Source organism: Calliphora vicina, chromosome 1, assembly GCF_958450345.1.
Source record: "Calliphora vicina chromosome 1, idCalVici1.1, whole genome shotgun sequence".
In the NCBI taxonomy this organism is placed as follows: domain Eukaryota; kingdom Metazoa; phylum Arthropoda; class Insecta; order Diptera; family Calliphoridae; genus Calliphora; species Calliphora vicina.
In genome coordinates this window covers 21,064,429-21,087,353 of record NC_088780.1, presented here as the reverse complement: position 1 = coordinate 21,087,353, position 22,925 = coordinate 21,064,429, and the positions used below count along the sequence as shown (strand labels likewise).

The following is a 22,925-nucleotide window of genomic DNA, read 5'->3' as shown; positions in this document are numbered from 1 at the left end:
TCCGAAAATCAATTTAACGTGCATAAGTCGCTTAAAAATTTTGGTATACACACAAAATTCAACATAGTTACCTTTAATATAGATATAAATCACACGACCTAATTTCATGGTGATCGGTCCATAATTGGTCATAGCTCCCATATTAGGCCCACTTCCGAAAATCACTCAAAAATATAAATTATTGAAATTTTAAAAGAAAAATGTTTTTGCTTTTACTTAGTGTAGGGTATTATATGGTCGGGCTTTACCGACCATACTTTCTTACTTGTTTTTCTATACCACTATGTGTCGCTTACGATAAAATTCGTTTACTGTAAAATGTAATTATTGACTTACGATAAAATCTTACCCCCTATAATTTTGAAGTTATTAACAATTTTGATATTCTGAGAACGCTAAAACATCAGTCGGTCCATAAAATTTTAATTTTTGTAATAAAAAAAAATAGAAAATGTCGCATACGATAATTTGGCGCTAAGGGGGGCCCTATAGTGTTTTCAACAGTAGCTAGATCATCTTTGAATCGTATGAGGACCCAAGATATATTATACTAATATGGGTTTGAGACAAATATTTAGATGTATTACAAATGGAAGGTAAAAATCAATATACCTCCGCATCTTTTTTGAGGGTGGGTATAAAAACAGTATTAGGCTGTATCAATTCGTTTACAAACAAATAATTGGATTGCATCATTTTAGCATTTACAGAAGGAAAAATTAAATTTAATTTTTTTTGTTATCAAAAATTATATGATGCCTCTTTTGTTAATTTTTATAAAATTCTGAATTACTGTTCACTAATGGCAATTTGTGCGTTATTGTTTGAACAGCTTTAAATTAACAAATTTACTTTGCAACAGAATTTCATAATTGCGCCTCAAGTCATGTTAAATGCATATGCAGCCGCTTGTAACAATTGTTGTTATATGTTTGTCTCGTTTGGTAATTTTTTTGGAAAATTTTTGGAAAAACTTGCAAAAAATTCTAACTACAATAACGATGCGAATAAATGATGAAAATATGTAACCATAGCCATGTAATATTCATTTCTTTTTTCTCTCCTTTTTTCATTCAAAAAATTTTGTCTCCCTCTTAGTTTTTTTTTTGTAGTTGTTAAACTAAAATGCATCCATTACAATTTATGAAATTTAACCCATTCATGCATGCATGAATGCTTAAAAACTTTGGCAGCAGAGAAAAAAAAGCAAAAACAATAAACCAAACTGTATATGAATATAGCATATTGAGAACAATGATAAATCCAGAAGTACCACAATTTTTAAAAAATCCCCTCCCCCAAAAAAAAGTATTAAGTAAATGTCAAAATATGGAAATCACTAATTCCATACTTTTTTGCAAATCTTCTTATAGTTTCAGCAAATTGCTTGTCAGTCAATTTATATGTAATTGAATTTCCAATATTGACTTTTAATCAACTAAAATATTTTTGAAATTTTCTATATATGTGAGGGTGAATAACAATTGCAAGGATTTGTTTTGTATAAGCAAATTATTTAGGTATTAAGTGAAAATCTCTTTTTAAAAGTGCTTGAATTTAAATATTCCCCTATTTAATTACTATTAATTGAAATCATGACTATTTAGAAAATATGTACGTATTATTTCCCCTCCCACCACATGGGTTAAAACTGTTTCCTCACTATCACAAAAATAAAATAAAAATTTATATAAAAAAAAATGAATTTCAAGTGTTTAAATAAACACGTATGAAAATATTTGTATGCAAACATGAGCATAAAATGCTGTTATATTTTACGTATAAATATTCCCTTAAAATGTGCATATACATATGCTTCAAAATTGTACAGTGTGTAACAAGTTAGAAATAACCCTTTGTTCTAGGATATAACTCGTTTCACGAAATGTGACCTTTGACATTAGTGGTTAAATGTCAATTAACTGATTTTGTTGAAATTTTGAAGAACAAAATATGCTAATCAGTAACCAAACTGGCCCATAAATTATGCCGTTTTAAAAAACAAAAATTTCGAAATTTGTATAAAAATTATTTTCTTTTTTTAACAAAAAAAAATTATTTCTAAAACAACAGCACAGATTAAAAAAACTTTGAGTCTTACTTAAAAATAATTTTATTGCGGAATTTCGTTTTTTTTAGTTTAATCAATAAGATAAACTGTTTTTGAGTTACGCGAATATATGTTGTGCAACGTCCTTAATTTTCGAAATAACGGTATATCTCGAAAACAAGAGTTAACCTAAAAAAAACGGATTCAGCGTACCCGAATTAGGTTAACTCGATTGACAACAAAAAAAGTGTCAAATACGTTCTTCTTCTTTGACTTTTCTGGACCAGTGTTGCCAATTCATGGTGAACAAAAAAGTGCTAAAAAGGGCTAACATTTTTAATTGAAAAAATACATACATTTGACACAAAAAACAACTTTGAATGTTACATTTGGCTATGCCGAATAGACAAACAAAAATGTATGAATATTACACACGTTCAAATGCAAGAAAATAAGAATATTTATTCCTGTATGTTGATCCTTAACTTTAAAATATGGGACCACACGTATATCATATGCCGATGTTTTTAAAGCCTTATTTATCATCTGGCCTGCAAAATGCTCCTATGCAAATTTTTTTTGTGATAACTTCGATGGAGAATATTTTGATAAGTGAATATATGGCAAATATGCCTCTCATGTAATACAGAAAAAAAAATATTCTAAAAATTATACACGTCGCCGGACACAATTTGTTTTCATTGGCAAAAACATAAATTTTGTCATTAGTTCGTAAACATATCAAAACTAAGGTAGCCAAAATATGTAAACATAAATATTTAATTTAAATTTGGAAAAATGTTAATTTTTTATATTTGATCAGATAAAAAAGATCGTAGCTAAATTATTACCGATAATGAACTGAATTTTTCTTTCTAAATTGGTTGGATTGTAGTCTTTTAAAGTACTATATTTACGTCAATACATCGCCCAGATAAAATTAAAAGTATTCTCTTTAACCTTATATATGATTTTATATACGCCCGGACCCGCGCGTGAAACATTAACATATTTATTAACAATTTTTATTCAAGTAACGTCCATTTGCTATATATTAGTTATGACATTTTTTTAATGTATGGAAGGTTCCAACAATTTGTATGTGCTTAAGTTTTTTACTGGTTCAACATTTTTAGTTAATTTTTGTCATAATATCCCTGCCTTTTTTTTTGAACTGATTTTGCTAATTTTCAACAGCAAAAATTTCAGATCATTGGAGTAAATATATAATTTTTGATTTAGTCATAAAAATGGCTAAATGAAAATAAAAAAGGCTAAAAAATGGCTAAAGCTACGTTTCCACACCGTAATCGGCACCGAAAACGAAATTCCATACACCGAAAAAAAGTTCGTTTCAGAAATCGACAACGAAAATTGGGAACGAAACTGCACCGATCAGTAACGAAATTTTATTATTTTTGACAAAATCTATTATTTCCTCTTCCAATAAAGAAAATTATTTTTTTTTATTCATTTTGATTTTCTTTTAATTTGAAATAAAAAAATAATTTCGTTCCTACAGCACCGAAAACAACCTACTTGCAGTTGTTTTCTTTCCGGCTTAAAGCTACTTTTCCTCATACACCGTAATCGGTACCGAAAACGAAATTCTATACATTTGCACCAAAAAAAAGTTCGTTTCAGAAATCGGCAACGAAAATTGATAACGAAACGACACCAATCAGTAACGAAAAACCTGTCATTTGGGGCCAGAACGAAAACAACTTCACGTAGGAACGAAATTATTTTAATTATTTTTTTATTTCAAATTTAAAGAAAATCAAAATGAATAAAAAAAATATTTTCTTTATTGGAAGAGGAAAAAATAATAGATTTTGTCTAAAATGATGAAATTCTATTTAATGTGCGACATCCAAAATTAAAAAAATAATTTCGTTTCTGTTTTATGCCGCAACGCACCCAACTGAAACGAAAACAATTCAGAAATGAGACGGTGACGAACACCAACGTTTTTCAGTTTCAGTTTTCGTTATCGGCTCCGATTACGGTGTATGCGGAAACCCAGCTTAAGAGGGTGAAACTTCCGAATCACTTATTTCTAAATAGATTTTAACAGGTATTGCAACTTGTGTCCTAGCGTTGGCATGATAGAATATTACGGTTTCATGTATGGCCGCATATTCTGGGCGTGTTTGGGCCAATGGTCGCTTCAAAGTCTCTCGGCTTCAATTCGTATGATAGCCAATTTCCCTGTATTTGGAAGAATCGTGATGCTTGCAAACGTTTTGAAATTGTTGGTTGAGTAGTTAGCAATGATATCTCGCACGTAGAAACCTATGGTACACATTCACCATAAGATTTAGTATACTGTATCATGTTCAATAACTAATTGAGAATAAATGACAGATATGTACCCTTCAAAATGACATAAGTTATAAACCCAAACCCATGACAGCTGAGATTATAACCTATTCTGTTCATTCGATTTCATGAAATCCTTACATTAAATTTGCTTCTTGGACACATGATATAGGGACAAGATGTTGAGACCCACATACGATGATGAGGACGGTAGAAGATTTTATCTTAACATTGTATGCACAATAAGCTCTATAATTATTTAATTATAAGATTTCTTATGTTTAATTGCTATACAAAATTCATTTTATGATGCTAGATTTCGTTACCCATAGTAGTTCATGGTCCGCTAGTCTCCAACTCTTTATTTATGTTGCATTTCAGCAATCTAATTTTTACTTTTCAGTGCATTCCGATATTTAACAATAATAATTTTTAGTATTTTGAGACCTCTGCTGTCAATAATACTCTTCTACGAATTTCAGAGACAATCGTAATCACTGCTCAAAGATTGTAATGTGATCTGGAAGACGAAGGCGCTTAAACTGTATAGTCCCATACGATCACCTAATTCCGATCTGTTGATAGGAAGATTCGTATCTGGGTTTTTGTCTTTCAACAATTTAATTTCCTGTGTGATTACAACAATATTAGCTGAAAGACTATATTGTGATCAGGAAGACGAAGCTAATTGACTTGTAAAATCCCATAGGATCACTTAATTGTCAAATTGCCGACTGATAGATCAGTATGTGACGTATTAATTACATCGATTTCTCTATCCCATGTTTTCCTCTTATAAATTCTGGTGATTTAGTTTATATTCGTACAATTTACTAGAATGTATTCGCTAACAACCAGCTATTCAGAACCAATGGATTATATTTCGCCTCATTACGCCTGATATGTCAATTAGTGGGAATTTCAGCCTTGCTTTCAATATTGTCGCTCCTTGCTGTTTTACTCCGTCTTATACCAAAGCCAACGGCTTATAAGTACCAAAGACAACGTCTTATACCAAAGGCAACGTCCTATACCAAAGACAAAGTCTTATACACGCAGAGAAAAAATATAGTTGGGCATGGTTACTGTAACCATTTCAATATTGTTACAAGTTTTTTAACTATATTATAGTCACAGTAACCATTTACATGATTGTGGTAACCATAATATGGTTAACTTACGATTCACATGATTGTCTCAACCATATATATGGTTACAGTAAACATATATATGTTTGTGACAACCATTTATATGATGAAGGACTTATCATATAATGGTGCTCTCGGCTTAAGGCTTATCATAATCTGAGAACAACATATTATGATAAAATGGTTACAGTAACCATGCCCAATTATATTTTTTCTCTGCGTGTACCAAAGACTACGTCGTATACCAAAGACTACCAAAGACTACGTCTTATACCAAAGACTACAGCTTATATAAAAGACTACGTCCGAAACTAAAGACTATTTCGTATACTATAGATTATGTATTACACCAAATATTTTCAGAATTTGAAGATACTAGATGTTATGAATATTTCGACAACACAATTGTTTAGGAGATCTACACTTTCTGAATGAAAAGATTAAAAATTCTATTCGAATCTGCAGATTGCACCATATTCATGGTTACATATTAATCCTCATCATCCACTATATTTCCCGCTAGAAAATGTATAGATTTTCGTAAACTACTCTAATTTTGATAGTATTATATTTTGATATTTTAGAAAATTTTTTTGTAATAAATAGATAATTTAAATTTAGTCTTTTCATATGCACAAATCATAATTTGAATAACTGTGTTAAATTTCAAATATTAAACAAAACTATTTCCCTCAAGCCCTTAACTTTTTTTTGTTCGTATTTTTTTATCTAGCACACTGTAAGTGAATTTTCCCCCTATAAAATATGTTCTACATTTTTGCACTCATAATTCTCTGCTGTCTGTTTTTTATGTTCAAAGGAATGCATGTTCCATCATGTTGCTGCCCCTACAATTTCCCAAAGTTTTACATAATAGTTTGGTACTCATGGCAAACAGAGTATTAAATTCAAATGATGATAAGTACTCGTACTGGTTGTAATAATAAAAATATTGTGTTGTATAACAATAAAATAACCATTACTATTAGGAAGAGTTATAAAAAGCCACAGCAGCACCACCTCATCCTTTATGCTCGAGAATAGTGTGTCATTATTATCACATTTAAACACATAAAAATGCTATTTGTTTCATAATCATACGCTGGGTTTTTTTCTGAATGATACTGGGCTATATAAAATGAGTTTTACAACTTTTAAGTAGATACAGTTACCACTCGGGGTATTAACTCGTAGTATTTTAATTTCATTTGCTGAACAAAAAAAAACAGAAAGAAAAGAAAATAATCATAATGCTAAATGGGATTTTTATGAATGTAAAGATATAGTAGTTGGAAATCTATTTTTAAAGGTATGTAAGTACTAACATACATATACAGATTGAATTCTGTATGTGCTCAGTGGATGTGATAAGAGGAAGTGATTAAAAACATTAAAATTTTATTAAAAAAATTACTGAAATAAAGTCCAGTAGAATTTGAGTTGCACGTTAACTAATTTGTCACAAACAAAATAAAAGGCAGACAATTACATTATTATTATTATAGATATGAAATAAATTAGAGCCTACGTCTATATTAAAAACTATGTCTTATACTAAAGACTACGTCTTATACTAAAGATTACGTCTTATACTAAAGACTACGTCTTATACTAAAGACTACGTCTTATACCAAATACTACGTCTTATAGTAAATACTATGCCTTATACCATACACTATATCTTAAACCAAAGAATATGTCTTATACCAAAGACTACGTCTTATACCAAAGACTACGTCTTATAGTAAATACTATGTCTTATACCATACACTATATCTTAAACCAAAGAATATGTCTTATACCAAAGAATACGACTTATACCAAAAACCACGTCTTATACCAAAAACCACGTCTTATACCAAAGACTACGTCTTCTACTAAAGACTACGTCTTCTACTGAAGACTACGTCTTCTACTAAAGACTACGTCTTCTACTGAAGACTACGTCTTATACTAAAGACTACGTCTTATACTAAAGACTACGTCTCATACTAAAGACTACGTCTTATACTAAAGACTACGTCTTATACTAAAGACTACGTCTTATACTAAAGACTACGTCTTATACTAAAGACTACGTCTTATACTAAAGACTACGTCTTATACTAAAGACTACGTCTTATACTAAAGACTACGTCTTATACTAAAGACTACGTCTTATACTAAAGACTACGTCTTATACCAAATACTACGTCTTATACTAAACACTAAGTCTTAAACTAAAGACTACGACTTATACCAAAGAATACGTCTTATGCTAAATATTGTGACTTGTTTTACCTCTCAAAAATTCATACGACTACCACACATTTTGATTTTATATTTTTTCTCGGCTTATAAAGCGAGTTATAAAGCGCCATTAACAAATTTTATTAACAAAAATATATTTCATTGAAATAGTACAACTCATGTTAACAATTACTTACTCATATACGAAAACATCTACACTCTTATATTTAGAATGTGTATGAATAGTTTATTATATCATTTCAACTGAAATTTATTTGAAAAAAATTGTTTATTTTTATGGCTTTTTGTTGTTTATGTGATATACGAGTATCTATGTGATGCTTCTGTATGTTTTCAACTAAAATAAAAACAAATTTTAGTATTATTTTTTTGTTAAAATGCTATTTGCGGTTTTTTCAATTGACGCTTATTTCATACAGCATTTCTGTGTATAAATATGTGTAAAATAACATCCCAGCTAATGTTTTCATTACCAAGAAATGGAATGAAATTCTACTATAAGAATTCTTCACTAGCCACAGATTGTTATCGTGGGTAAGTGGGGACTTACTGAATTTCTTATCAACAAAAAAAAAAAAAAACACTCATTACTAAACTACTTCTAAGTAATGGAACTGACAGTTGTAGTTATCACAAAACTATCATAAATCAAAAATGACAAGTCCAAGTTTTTGTTGGGACATTGGTGTAAATATGTATTTCATGCAAACTTTTTGCAATATTTTTGGTAACCCGTTTAACAAAAAAATATATTTCAAATTTTAAAAGTTTTGATGGATTTTTATCATGAATAAACTAAAGTAAATAAAAAAAATATTTTATTACGGTTAAATAAACTAATTTTTAATTCATAACACTACAATAAACAAAACGAAAGTAAGGTGGGGCCATACAAAAATTTTGTATTTTTCTCAATTAAATAAAAAGACTATTATACGACGGAGTCTTCAGAATAAGAATGTATTCTTTAGCACAAAAATTAATATATACAATACGACATAGACTTTGGTCAAATACGTAGTCTTTAGAATAAGACGTAGTCTTTAGAATAAAACGTAGTCTATAGAATAAGAAGTAGTCTTTAGAATGAGACGTTGTCTTTAGAATAAGACGTAGTCTTTAGAATAAGACGTAGTCTTTAGAATAAGACGTAGTCTTTAGAATAAGACGTAGTCTTTAGAATAAGACGTAGTCTTTAGAATAAGACGTAGTCTTTAGAATAAGACGTAGTCTTTAGAATAAGACGTAGTCTTTAGAATAAGACGTAGTCTATAGAATAAGACGTAGTCTTAAAATAAGACGTAGTCTTTAGAATAAGACGTAGTCTTCACAAAAAGACGTAGTCTTTAGAATAAGACATAGTCTTTAGAATAAGACGTTTAAATAAAGAATATTGAATAAAGATATATCTCACATGAATTTCGGTTTCGATCTGTATTATTGATTAGATATTATTAATAGTTATTCCAGGATGGTCTCCAATCGAGTTCTACTGCTTATCTTTAATCGATTTTATTGTCATATTTTGAAATGCAGGTAATTCATATTTCTGAATTTATTGTCTTTGTTAGTGCAGATACAAATTCACATTCAAAATACACAATTTCATATTTATACCATATCTTTCAAATGTTCCTGTCTTTCACTTAGTTACATTCCTTTTCTAAAACCATAACAAATGCATGAGGTTGTACCATAATTTTATTTTTTCAATTTGGCACTTAAAACTTTTTTAATAAAGTCCTTTTATAAAACTACTCTTTTTTCCATCTCATAAAGTTGTCATTTTATGTTTAATTTAAATATATAATTTTGTCCAAATACCACAGATTTAAAACAAAATTTCCAGAATTTTTGTAAAACTTTTAATTAATATTAAAAAATGCTGTAAAAATGTAATATTTTAATCTCAGCAATTTTGTTTTTCTCATAAACATTTCAGGGCTCATTACATTTAACAAAAATTGTTAAACAACAGAAAATTGACAATGTCAAACAACATTAACTAACCGCAAAAAGTAATGAATACAATCATGTTTTTTTTGTGTGTTTTTCTTGTTTTAATTTTCTAACCAACAAAACCAAAAACTATGGCAACAAATATTGTTCATACACACAAATTGGTCATATTGAAGGAACACGTTTGTAAAAAGAAGACAAAATCTAATTAGAATGCTATATTAGGTAGTAGAAAATCATAGACATCAATTAACTGAAGTTAGAATTATACAAATTGCATTTGATTCAACAATGATGTGCGACACACACACTCCACTGTGTATGTTGTTGTTACTTTTACAACAAAAAAACATTATTAGCAACGATAACAAAGACAACTGTTGTATAAGACGTAGTATAAGACGTAATCTTTAGTATAAGACGTAGTCTTTAGTATAAGACGTAGTCTTTAGTATAAGACGTAGTCTTTAGTATAAGACGTAGTCTTTAGTATAAGACGTAGTCTTTAGTATAAGACGTAGTCTTTAGTATAAGACGTAGTCTTTAGTATAAGACGTAGTCTTTAGTATAAGACGTAGTCTTTAGTATAAGACGTAGTCTTTAGTATAAGACGTAGTCTTTAGTATAAGACGTAGTCTTTAGTATAAGACGTAGTCTTTAGTATAAGACGTAGTCTTTAGTATAAGACGTAGTCTTTAGTATAAGACGTAGTCTTTAGTATAAGACGTATTCTTTAGTATAAGACGTAGTCTTTAGTATAAGACGTAGTCTTTAGTATAAGACGTAGTCTTTAGTATAAGACGTAGTCTTTAGTATAAGACGTAGTCTTTAGTATAAGACGTAGTCTTTAGTATAAGACGTAGTCTTTAGTATAAGACGTAGTCTTTAGTATAAGACGTAGTCTTTAGTATAAGACGTAGTCTTTAGTATAAGACGTAGTCTTTAGTATAAGACGTAGTCTTTAGTATAAGACGTAGTCTTTAGTATAAGACGTAGTCTTTAGTATAAGACGTAGTCTTTAGTATAAGACGTAGTCTTTAGTATAAGACGTAGTCTTTAGTATAAGACGTAGTCTTTAGTATAAGACGTAGTCTTTAGTATAAGACGTAGTCTTTAGTATAAGACGTAGTCTTTAGTATAAGACGTAGTCTTTAGTATAAGACGTAGTCTTTAGTATAAGACGTAGTCTTTAGTATAAGACGTAGTCTTTAGTATAAGACGTAGTCTTTAGTATAAGACGTAGTCTTTAGTATAAGACGTAGTCTTTTGTATAAGACGTAGTCTTTAGTATAAGACGTAGTCTTTTGTATAAGACGTAGTCATTGGTATAAGACGTGGAATATAATACGTGGTCTTTGATATAAGACGTAGTCATTGGTATAAGACGTGGAATATAATACGTGGTCTTTGATATAAGACGTAGTCATTGGTATAAGACCCAGTATTTGTTTTAAGTGGCTGTTAGTTTACTTCATTAAATATTAAAATCGATGAACAAACTGTTAGGAATAACCTTGACTATAAACAACATAACAACTATTTCTATGTTTAGCACACAAAACAAATATGTCCTCAATTAAATGTAGTTTGTTGTTAATTTGACCACAATTCTAATAAAACGAAGCAAACAAAAAAACAGCCTTTAACAAAATGATTTGTTTCAAAGTTGTTCAGGAACAAAAAGCTTAGACAAGTATGAAATAGGAAAAACCCACAACAAGAAATAAAATTGTTAAAATAATAGCAAATATTTTGGCATTCAACTTAAGTTATTTATTAAATTAAAATATTGTTTATATTATTTTTTTTCTTTCAATTTGAAAAAATCGTTTCCCTATGATTGTTATTTTGGTTTCTCCCTTTCTTTTATTATTTTCCAAAAGACAACAAAATTTAGTTCAATTGTCTGTGCTGTGTATGTGACCATTTATTTCTTAAATTGTTTGTGTTTTAACTAACAAAAACACACAAAACAAAAATCATTTCAATTGTCCAAACAATTTTAAAAGCATTTTTTTTTTTTGTTTTTCTTTCTATTTTCCCTGGCCAGTTTTACGAAAAGATGAGTTAGTTGTTTGGTTATAATAGAGAAAAGAAAACTTTATAACAAAATATAAACTTTACTTTAGACTTTCAGTTTTGAAGGCCTTTTCATATTTATGAGTGTGCGAGTGGGTGATTTTTCCCACAACATTTTCATATAGTTTTAGTTTTATTTAGACCAACATTTAGTATGACCATTAAGTTATATAAATTGTCTAAAGTTGCTTCCGTTTTTTTATTTTTTTTTTCTATCCTCAACATTTTCATTTCAAACTAAAGCTATTTCCATAACAAAACAAAAGAAAAACTTTATAAGAGCTGGGGAAATATAAAGTTTGGTAAATTTTTAAGTGTTTTTGAGGTTTTACTAAGAGAAAAACAAATAAAGTATGAGAACTACTTAATGGAGATGCGTATGAGTGAGATTAATTTGTTGCAAAGAGTATTACTCATACGCTTAAGTGGTGATTGGTGGTAAATGTGAAGTTTATTGAGGCTAATTGGAAAATAATTGACCAAAACTACATTTTGATAGTGGGTATACAAGATTCGGCATTGCCGTATATAGTGCTCAAACTTGTGTTTTTTCACGAATCTTAAAAATCTGATGTTTCATGGTATATTGTAAAAAAAATTTCTTTAGAAATTCAAATGTGAATATGTTTCCCAAAAGCATATTCACATTCGGCAATAAATAAATAAATTTCCGTAAATTTCACCATAATTACATCACAATGTGTATGATTAATATTTTATTACACATACGCACCATGGTATCTTTATATAAATAAAAAGTTTGAGCAATATGTAGTGGGAAACCACATGACGTATGAGTGATATTTTATTACTCATACTTAGGAAAATATAAATAAATAAAAATTAAATGCAAATTTCATAATTTTGTAAATAAAAATAGTTTTTAGAAAAATGTATATGGCACCTTTAGTTTTCTAGAATAATCACTAAGCTAACATTAGCATATTTGTATAATTTTCTAATTTCTTCGACAATTTGAACTTTTTACGCCTTCGAAATGATTGAGAAATGTTTGTCATTGATATTGATGCACTTTAAGCTTTTTTTATATACTTTTTTTAATAGCTGTGCATATAAAATTGTTTAACTAACATAAAATTAAAAAAAAAAATCATTAAAAACATTATGACAGCATTAATGCAACAATATGTATATTGATATATTTATAAAGTCAAAGTTAAACTCACAACAAAAACAAGCTATCACCAGAACAACCTACAGACTATTATATGTTAATAGTTCCTTCCTTTTTATAATTACAAAAAGTTTACCAACGTAAATACTTGTTTAGCAAACAAGAAGAAAGCACCACCAGTTGACAACTATTTTCACATTTACAACGAGATAAAATTTCAAAATTTTCATAGTCTTTTGCCACCAGTGTCCATTAGTTAGTCTTTCTTAACTAGTTTTTTATTATTATGTCTTACGTAAAAACTATTTAGAATTCATACGCCCTCTTGCTCAACTGTAAACAAACAACCAACGTTTTCTCTTTTTTTTCTATTTAATAAAATTAGATTAAATCACTAAAATAAAAACAGGAAACTAAGGAAATAACCATAAAAAGAATTATATAAACACAAATAACAAAAATAAAAATTTATTCTATTCCATTCCATTCCCTATTTACAGCCATCCAAATAGAAGTTCCTCGGTGCGTATTAACCGAAGCAACAATCTAACACAATTAGGTTTTGCTAGCAGCAGCACCCCCAACAACAAAAACAAAAACAACAACGTAAATAGCAACAGCAATAACAACAACAACAAACGTAACAAAACCTCATTGTCTATGCAGCCATTGCGTTTTTCGTTACGCCGCAATAGTCCAGATGAAAGAGGTGGAGGACGTGTGGGCGCTGATGTTGGCATAGCCACTCTCACTGGCAACAGCAATATGGGCAATTGTTCGCCGTCTGTTATGGCTGATGGTCATCATACGAGCTTTCAGCATCATCATCATCATCTGCACTATAGCACGACCTGTGAACAAAGCACTCAAACGCCAAATTCGATTAGTCGTGAAACGCGTAGAAACCGCAAATTAAAAGTATTAAGATTTAATTTTAATAAAGTGGCAACACCAACATTGAATTTGCGGTAAGTTAAACAACAAATACATGAATGAATGAATGAATGAATGTTGCAATATTATTTAAGTTGCAAAATGTTAAGGCTGCTAGGAATCTGTGATGAAATCTATGCCATTTAAGCGAAAGTAAATGAAAAAGTTATAAGACAGTATGAAGAAGAAATGAATACAGCTTTTTAATTTTCTTAATTTTAAGATATATAAATCTTTTTTAAAAAAGGCTTGTCCCAAATTTTATTTAAGTTTTGAACTAAACACCGTTCTTTTCTCTAGATTGTTATTTTTTTATTGAATCATAAAGTACAGAGAAAAGGGCTAATGTCTTTCCTGGTAATCAACGTACTCTTTTCTTGAAATTTTTCATGACTATTTTTCATAAATTGGCTGAATGCATGGGTTCATGTCAAATTTACCTTAAACGACCCCAACCGATAGAGTACACGACCAGGAAATGTATCATACAGTAATTTAATTGTTTCAGAACCTGCATGACATGTAGTACAGTTTTGTGGGTTCAATTTTAGCTTCAATCGAAGGTCTTTATACAGTCCCATTTTAGCTAAAATTATATGGTTTGTACAGTCCCCCTTTAGCTTCCATCTTAGGTCCTATTGTAGTTTCACTTGTAGGGTTTGTATAGCCCCATTTTAGCTTTAATCATAGGTCTTTATACAGGCAAATGTTACCTTCAATCGTAGGTCTCTATACAGTCCCATTTTACCTTCAATCCTAGGGTTTATACAGTCCCATTTTAGCTTTAATCGTAGGTCCAATCATAGTTTCAATCCTTGAGTTTGTACAGTCCCCTTTTAGCTTCAATCGTAGGTCTTTATACAGTCCCATTTTAGCTTCAATCGTAGGTCCAATTATCGCTCCAATCATATGGTTTGTACAGTCCCATTTTAGCTGCAATCGTACGTCTTTATACAGTCCCATTTTAGCTTCAGTCGAAGATTCAATTATAGCTCCAATCTTATGGTTTGTACAGTCCCATTTTAGCATCAATCGTAGATCCAATTTTAGCTTCAATCGTAGGTCTTTATACAGTCATATTTTAGCTTCAGTCGTAGGTCCAATTATAACTCCAATCTTATAGTTTGTACAGTCTTATTTTATCATCAATCGTAAGTCCAATTTTAGCTTCAATCGTATGTCTTTATACAGTCCCATTTTAACTTCAGTCGAAGATCCAATTATAGCTCCAATCTTATGGTTTGTACAGTCCCATTTTATCATCAATCGAAGATCCAATTTTAGCTTCAATCGTAGGTCTTTATACAGTCATATTTTAGCTTCAGTCGTAGGTCTAATTATAGCTCCAATCTTATGGTTTGTACAGTCCCATTTTACCATTAATCGTAAGTCCAATTTGAGCTTCAATCTTATGTCTTTATACAGTCCCATTTTAGCTTCAATCATAGGTCCTATTATAGTTTGAAATTTGGGTTTCTACAGTCCCATTTTAGCTTCAATCGTAGGTCTTTATACAGTCACATTTTAGCTTCCAATGTAGGATTTGTACAGTCTCATTTCAGCTTCAATCGTAGATCCTATTATAGTTTCCAATGTAGGGTTTCTACAGTCCCATTTGAGCTTCAATCGTAGGTCCAATTATAGTTTTCATTATAGGGTTTGTACAGTCCCATTTTAGCTTCAATAGTAGGTCCAATTAAAGTTTTCACCATAAGGTTTATGCAGTCCCATTTTAGCTGCAATCGTATGTATTTATACAGTCCCATTTTAGCTTCAGTCGAAGGTCCAATTATAGCTCCAATCATATGGTTTGTACAGTCCCATTTTAGCATCAATCGTAGGTCCAATTTTATCATCAATCGTAAGTCCAATTTTAGCTGCAATCGTATGTCTTTATACAGTCCCATTTTAGCTTCAATCATAGGTCCTATTATAGTTTCAAATGTAGAATTTGTACAGTCCCGTTTTAGCTGCAATATAAGGTCTTTATACAGTCCCATTTTAGCTTCCAATGTACGGTTTGTACAGTCCCATTTTAGCTTCAATCGTTTGTATATATAAAGTCCCATTTTAGCTTCAATCGTAGTTCCAATTATAGTCTCAATCATGAGGTTTGTACAGTCCCATTATAGCTTCAATCGTAGGTCCAATTTTAGCTTCAAATGTAGGGTTGTACAGTCTCATTTTAGCTTCAATCGTAGGTCTTTATACAGTCCCATTTTAGCTTCAATCGTAGGTCCAATAATAGTTTTAATCATGGGGTTTGTACGGACCCAGATTTAATTGTTGGTATTTATACAGTCCCATTTTAATTTTAATCGTAGGTCCTATTATAGTTTTCATTGTAGGGTTTTTACAGTTGCATTTTAGCTTCAAGCGTAGGTCTTTATACAGTCCCATTTTAGCTTCAATCATAGTCCTATTATAGTTTCAATCATAAAGTTTTTATAGTCCCATTACAGATTCAATCGTAGGTCCAAATTAAGCTTCAATCTTAGATCTTCATACAGTTATATTTTAGCTTCAATCGAGGGTCTTATCACTGCCCCATTTAAGCATCAATCGTAGGTCTTTATATAGTCCCATTTTGCTTCAATCGTAGGTCTAACTTTAGTTTCAATAGTAGGTTTTATTACTGTCTCATTTTTGCTTCAATCGCAAGTCCGTTATAGATTCAATCATGGATCTTTATACAGTTCCATTTTTGATTCAATCATAGCTCTCATTTTAACTTCAATCTTTATCTTCGATCGTAGGTCCATTTTAGCTTCAATCGTATGTCTTTATATGGTCCCATTTTAGCTTCATTCGTAGGGGTTATATATAGTCCCATTTTTTCATTAATTGAAGGTCCATTTTAGTTTTATATAGTCGTATTTTAGCTTCATTCGTAGGCCATTTTTGATTTAATTGAAGGTCCATTTTAGCTCATATATAGTCTCATTTAAACACATTCTTACATTTCACAATCTTACGACTTTATAGCTCTATCCTCTGTTCAACATAAATTAAAATTTCTTATTGTGTTTCTAATGCACCATCTGCAATTTGTTTCGCATTTGATAATTTTAATGAGTTTAGCCTCATTGGTATTTGTTGATGACATTCTGGCGCGGATAGCAATGACTGTAAGCCCCTGCTTTATTTATAACTGAACTAAAATTAAATTTCTGGGCAATTTTTAATATCAATTTCCAATTTAATACTTCATACTGCAGCATACTTTATGGCACCACATAACCAAAAATAAATATTATTTTTATACAACACTTTAAGGCATTTTTCACGTAACTCTTCATAAGTTTACACAGAAAAAATTGTTTGTCATTGATTTCATGCAATATACTGCTACTACATTTTTATTAACATTTAATTACAGCTTAAATATTGATGATGATTTTTTTTTATTATCTTGTTATACTCCTTTGCTTTATTGCTTATATTCAATGTTTTTATTCTGTTTTTTTTTTCTTCCATTTAATGTCTTCAACAGCTTCCTGAATAATCGCAATAAACGCAATAACCTTTCCGCCAACGCGGTTGCCACCGAACAAAAGGCAACCAAAGTGCTGGGTTTAGTCTTCTTTACATTCGTTTTGTGCTGGTCACCGTTTTTTATACTCAACATTATATTTGCCGCCTGTCCGGAGTGCGAAGTACCCGAGCATGTTGTTAATACTTGCCTGTGGTTGGGTTATGTTTCCTCCACCATAAATCCAATCATTTATACAATATTCAATCGAACATTTCGTGCTGCATTTATACGTTTGCTCAAGTGTAATTGTGAAAGGTAAGTAGGTGAAGAAGGGCGGTTATGGAGGAGGAGGAGGAGGAGGAGGAGGGAAAGATGAATGGATGGATGGTTGGTTGGTTAGATGAATAAATAAATGATGAAGTTTGAAAAACAAGGGCAAAGTAAAAATAAATGAGCAGAAATAAAGATTAAAGATACAATTTTGTAACTAAGTTAAGGGAAATTAAAAAAGGGTAAATGCAATGTTGATGTCTTAATTAAGGTTGGGGTTTGTATGGTTTTTTTTATATAGACATACTTTAAAAAGGGAAAGAAAATTGTTGGGAAATAAAGTTAATAGGTTTTTAAAAATATATTTAATATTTTTAAATAACTTGATTAATTGTGCCACATAAAGTGTGGCAAATCAATTGTATTTCAAATGAGAGCAACAGCAAATGAAAGTAATCTTTTAAATTGTCCAAGGCTAGTAAAAAGAAGCTTCTTGTGGACTTCAATTTTCTGTTAGTATCATTTGCTATTTAAGTTTTTGTTACCCACTGTAGTTTAATAAAGGCTAATATCAAAATTGTATCTCTTGCAGATCCGGTCGACCTACCCGCTATCGTTCAGTAACCGAGGGACGCAGTGCTTTAAGTCTATGTGCCCCCTCAGCTTTACCCCTGGCCATTTCATTTCAGGGTGCCCCCTTAATGGCCGGCACAACAAATTCATCATCGAATAACAACATGAATACACCATTAAGTGATTTTCGTGGCAGTTATACAATTACGGATGATGAATGTTGATACTAACAATAAATTATAGTGGAGGAGGAGGAGGAGTAGTTGACAGGAAGCACCCTCCAGCTAACAACTAACATATTCTCACATGCTCACCACACACACCCATCATTAACACTTTATTGTATATACTTGCCTAGTTATATATTTATTTATAAGTTTATTATCATTTTATTTACTATCATTAAGAGTATATTTTTATGTAAATGATGACAATGATAATGTTTATTGCGAATTATAATATTTAATAGCCAGACACTGAGGCGTTCATATATGAATGTGTCCTTCATGGCAAGAGATGAAGGTTTTAAGGGTGACCCTTAAATATTTTGAAGAAAAACACTTTTTTGAGAAGCAACATTATTTATGGTGAATGAACAATTTACCACCATTTTAAAGAAAGTCTTGAGCACGCATTTTCTGTAACGAACATTTTTTAAACATTCCGTTTGATTCCGTCTAGTACTAATAACTGTTCAGAGTTTAAAAAACTTGATTAAAGCAAATCTATTTTTAATCCTATTATAATAGGATGATCGAAAGACAACATGGAACTTGGATTACATGAAAGCAGACCAGCTACTAATTGTGATTTTTGCGTCGTTTTTTATAATATCAGCCCTGTAGTCAATAAGGAAATTGCGATATTGAAGATAATTAAACTTTATCACTCCAGCTGTCCTTTATAGATAGCAATTTTCACTACTGACTAATCACTTATATACAAGTTTCCGTCGCACAGTGGCACCTGTAGAACAATTTCACGTGCCCCTAAAAAATATTGAATAATCCTATTTTACAGGAAATTGTTCAACGATTTGAAATATGCTACTCTTGTTACAATCAGATTTTAGGTTTAGAAGATATAGCCCTTCAAAGTTGACTGATTTTCAGTGTTCAAAAAAACCGAACATTTTTACGTAATTTGCTCCGCTATCACATACAGTATCTCGAAAGCATCGTTATTTTTGATTCTATTGATAGATATATTTATTAAGAAAAGATTAAAAGAAAATTGTAATGTTGGCCTTGTGTTATTTCTCAAATTTGATGGAAAATAAAAAGAACTATAAATTTCTATATTTGCCATATCGAGCCCTTAGCGCCAACTTATCGTAAGCGACAAAACACAAATTTTATAGGAGAAGGTTTTTTTTGATTATTTTGAAATTTATACATAAAATTAAAAATGTTATGATGCGATATAATATAATTTCGTTCAAGCTATTTGTCTATTTTTCAAAAATATTTATAACTTTTGACAATTAAAAATTCATGGAATACTTTATAGAAAAATATGACAAAAAATGTTTTTTATTGGATTTTTCGAATTGAAATTAAATTTTTATTTATTAATAGTTTTTAATGAAATTTCACAGTTATGTAGATTTTTCTATTTAAAATGGAAAAATAAAAACGAATTTTGAAATTTATTATCAGCAATCCCGCAATTCCCAAAAAAGTGTTGAAAAACTCCAAAAATGCTAATTTTTAGTTTTTTGGCTATAATATCCGTACCAGGGTTGGGGTTATCGGGACCCTTTACAAAATAATTAGAAACATATTGAGCCACCTATAATCGGTTACTATATTTTGTTATCGGATACGCGATTTGAGAATTTTTGCCCTAAAGTTTTATTTTACATAAAAAATAGGTGTTTTTTGAAAGGACCTGGTCCCCTCGGTAACAAAAATTTTGAAATCGGTTTTCCTTTATTTTATATTTTATCAAAACTTAGCTTTAAGAAAGTAGAAATTCCTTATACATCCTCTTAGAATTTTTTTGCGACAACTTAAAAAGAAAAAAAGTTATTTTTTCCCAAAAAAATAGCGAAAAATCGCTTTTTAAAATTTTTTTAAATTCAAATGCATATAACTTTGAACTTAGTCATTATTTTTAAACAGTTCTTTTTCCATTTGACACATACATGTGTTGTTAGTCTAATAAAGGACTATCGGGAAATATTTCGATACGCTGTTATCAAAAAACTGGAGTAGGGTGGGTAAAAATGTTGAAAATTTAATTTTCAAATGCGAATATCTCCTAAGCTATAATAGATAATTGATAGCTACGGCGAGGTTTTTTGTAGTGCTCGATGAGAAGATTCTACATGTATAATGTTTTTGAAATCGGAACTCAAACCAAGAAATAATATCCTTTTAAAAATGTAACATACCCGAGGTGTCCTACTTTGAGGGCCCTTGGTCGCGCTCCTGGTGGGCCCATGAGGTCCACGTTCAAAACATAAACTCGACAACACTTCTTCTTTGCGCATGTGAAATTTCATTCAAACCAATCTAACCATTTAGAAGTTACAGATTTATTTCCCTCCTTTTTTCTATACCACTGTGTGTGGCTTACGATAAAATTAGTTTACTGTAAAATATAAACATTGACTTAAGATAAAATCTTACCCCCTATATTTTTGATGTTATTAACAATTTTGATATTCTGAGAACGCTTAAACCATAAAATTTTAATTTCTGCAATAAAACAAACATTTTAAAAATGTCGCTTACGATAATTTGGCGCTAAGGGCTCGATATTTTTAAAGTAAGTTCTTTGATTATTCCTTTGCCTAATGCAAAAATTTCCAGCTGGTAAAATTTTGAAAAATGACATGGTTCCAAAAATGTGTTGCATGTATTTTTGGGTAAATTATGACATATAACCGTAAAAACCTATTACTTTCATTACCTTATTTTACGGATTATGAGCAATATTTAACATAAAAATTTAAAAATAAATAAAAAAATTTTTTTTAATTTTTTATGGAATATTTTGAAAAAAAATTTAAATTCTAAAAACCTTTAAAAAGAAACATAAAAAATCTAAAATTTTAAAAAGATTTTATTCTTCTTCCCATAATATTGATTTTTCCACAAATTTATACTTTGCTAATCCATAAGTAGGCACCTAAAAGGCGTAGAACCCTTTTCAATGATGCAACAAAAAAATACAAATGGCGTCATTGAGCGTTCAATGAGCATAGGGCCTCAATAAAATGTTTGAACATCTCTCTATTTTGTGCTAACGCCTTCACTTCTCCCCAACTCTTGCCACTGATATTTACTTCGGCCTCAATCTTTCTTATCCATGTAATAGCTGTGCTTCCCCTTCTTCTGTTTCCTTGCGGTTTCCAGTCTATGGCAGTTGTATGCCATGAATTTTACAATGTTTGATGTCACACCGTGTTATATGTTGTTAAGATTGAAAAATAATAGCTACTTTATAAGACTCTTCGTCCAACACTCCCATGGTGCCACGTTTACAGCTCGTAACAATTTTTTTTCTAAACCAACCAATATCTCTATGATACTCCCAGTTTGGTATAATTATCTGATCTTGTCCTTATAGAATGGATTTCAATAATGAAATTCGTTTGCCTGTTTTATTTGTTTTTTCCTTAAATCAAGTTTTGAGAGTAAGGGTTCTGTTCAGAAACAATTTCGCGATTGTGTCAATTAAGTGAAAAAAATACTCCCAAAAAAATACATTTTCTACAAAAAAAAATAAATTTTTCACTTAAAACACAAAAATTTCACTTAAAATTGAAAATTCTACAAAAAATTAAAATTGAACCAAAAAAAAAATTCGCAAAAAAATTTACTAAAAATTCATATTTTCATAAAAAATTCATTTTTTGCAAAATCTTACTTGCAATTTTATGGGTTCTGTTCAGAAACAATTTCGTGAATGTGTCCTAAAACAAAAAAACATATTCTTATTTTCATAAAAAATTTATTTTTCCAAAAATTCAAATTTTCATTAAAATCAATTAAAATTTTTTAAAAAAAAAATCAAATTAAAAATTTTCACTAAAAATTAAATTTGTCCAATAAAAATTTAAATTTTTTAAAAAAATTTCATCAAAAATTTAAATTTTTCACTAAAAATTTTAAATTTACTATAATTAAATTTTTCACTAAAAAATCTAACTTAATTTTCAAAAAAAAAAAAAACATTAGAAAATAAAATTTTTACTAAAAATTAAATTGATTACTAATAATTGAAATTTAAAATAAAATCAAAATTTCTGTAAATAAACAAGTTTACCTAAAAATTTCAAAAATAATTGAGATTTTGACTAAAGCTACGTTTCCGCATACACCGTAATCGGTTTCCAAAACGAAATTCCATACATTTGCACCGAAAAAAAGTTCGTTTCAGAAATCGACAATGAAATTTGGGAACGAAACGGCACCGATTAGTAAAGAAAAACCTATCATTTGGGACCGGAACGAAAACAACATCAAGTTGGTTGTTTTCGGTACTGTAGGAACGAAATTATTTTAATTATTTTTTTATTTAAAATTTAAAGAAAATCAAAATGAACAAAAAAAATACATTTTCTTTATTGGAAGAGGAAACAATAATAGATTTTGTCAAAAATAATGAAATTCTATTTAATATCAAAATGACAACTTATTAATAATTTCGTTTCTGTTTTATGCCGCAACGCACCCAACTGTAACGAAAACAATTCAGAAACGAGACGGTGAAGAAAACCAA

The 22,925-nt window shown here is 29.9% G+C and overlaps 1 protein-coding gene across 1 annotated transcript in view; it reads left to right on the top strand.

The window, feature by feature from the left end:
- The window catches only part of 5-HT2A (5-hydroxytryptamine receptor 2A), an 87,696-nt gene extending 68,881 nt beyond the window's left edge, over positions 1-18,815 (top strand). The window contains exons 5-7 of the mRNA XM_065516231.1: positions 13,444-13,911; positions 17,370-17,666; positions 18,214-18,815. Coding sequence (XP_065372303.1) covers positions 13,444-13,911; positions 17,370-17,666; positions 18,214-18,418 — 970 coding nt within the window. The 3' untranslated portion in view covers positions 18,419-18,815. The remainder of the gene's footprint in view (positions 1-13,443; positions 13,912-17,369; positions 17,667-18,213) is intronic.
- The last annotated feature ends 4,110 nt before the right edge of the window (positions 18,816-22,925 follow it).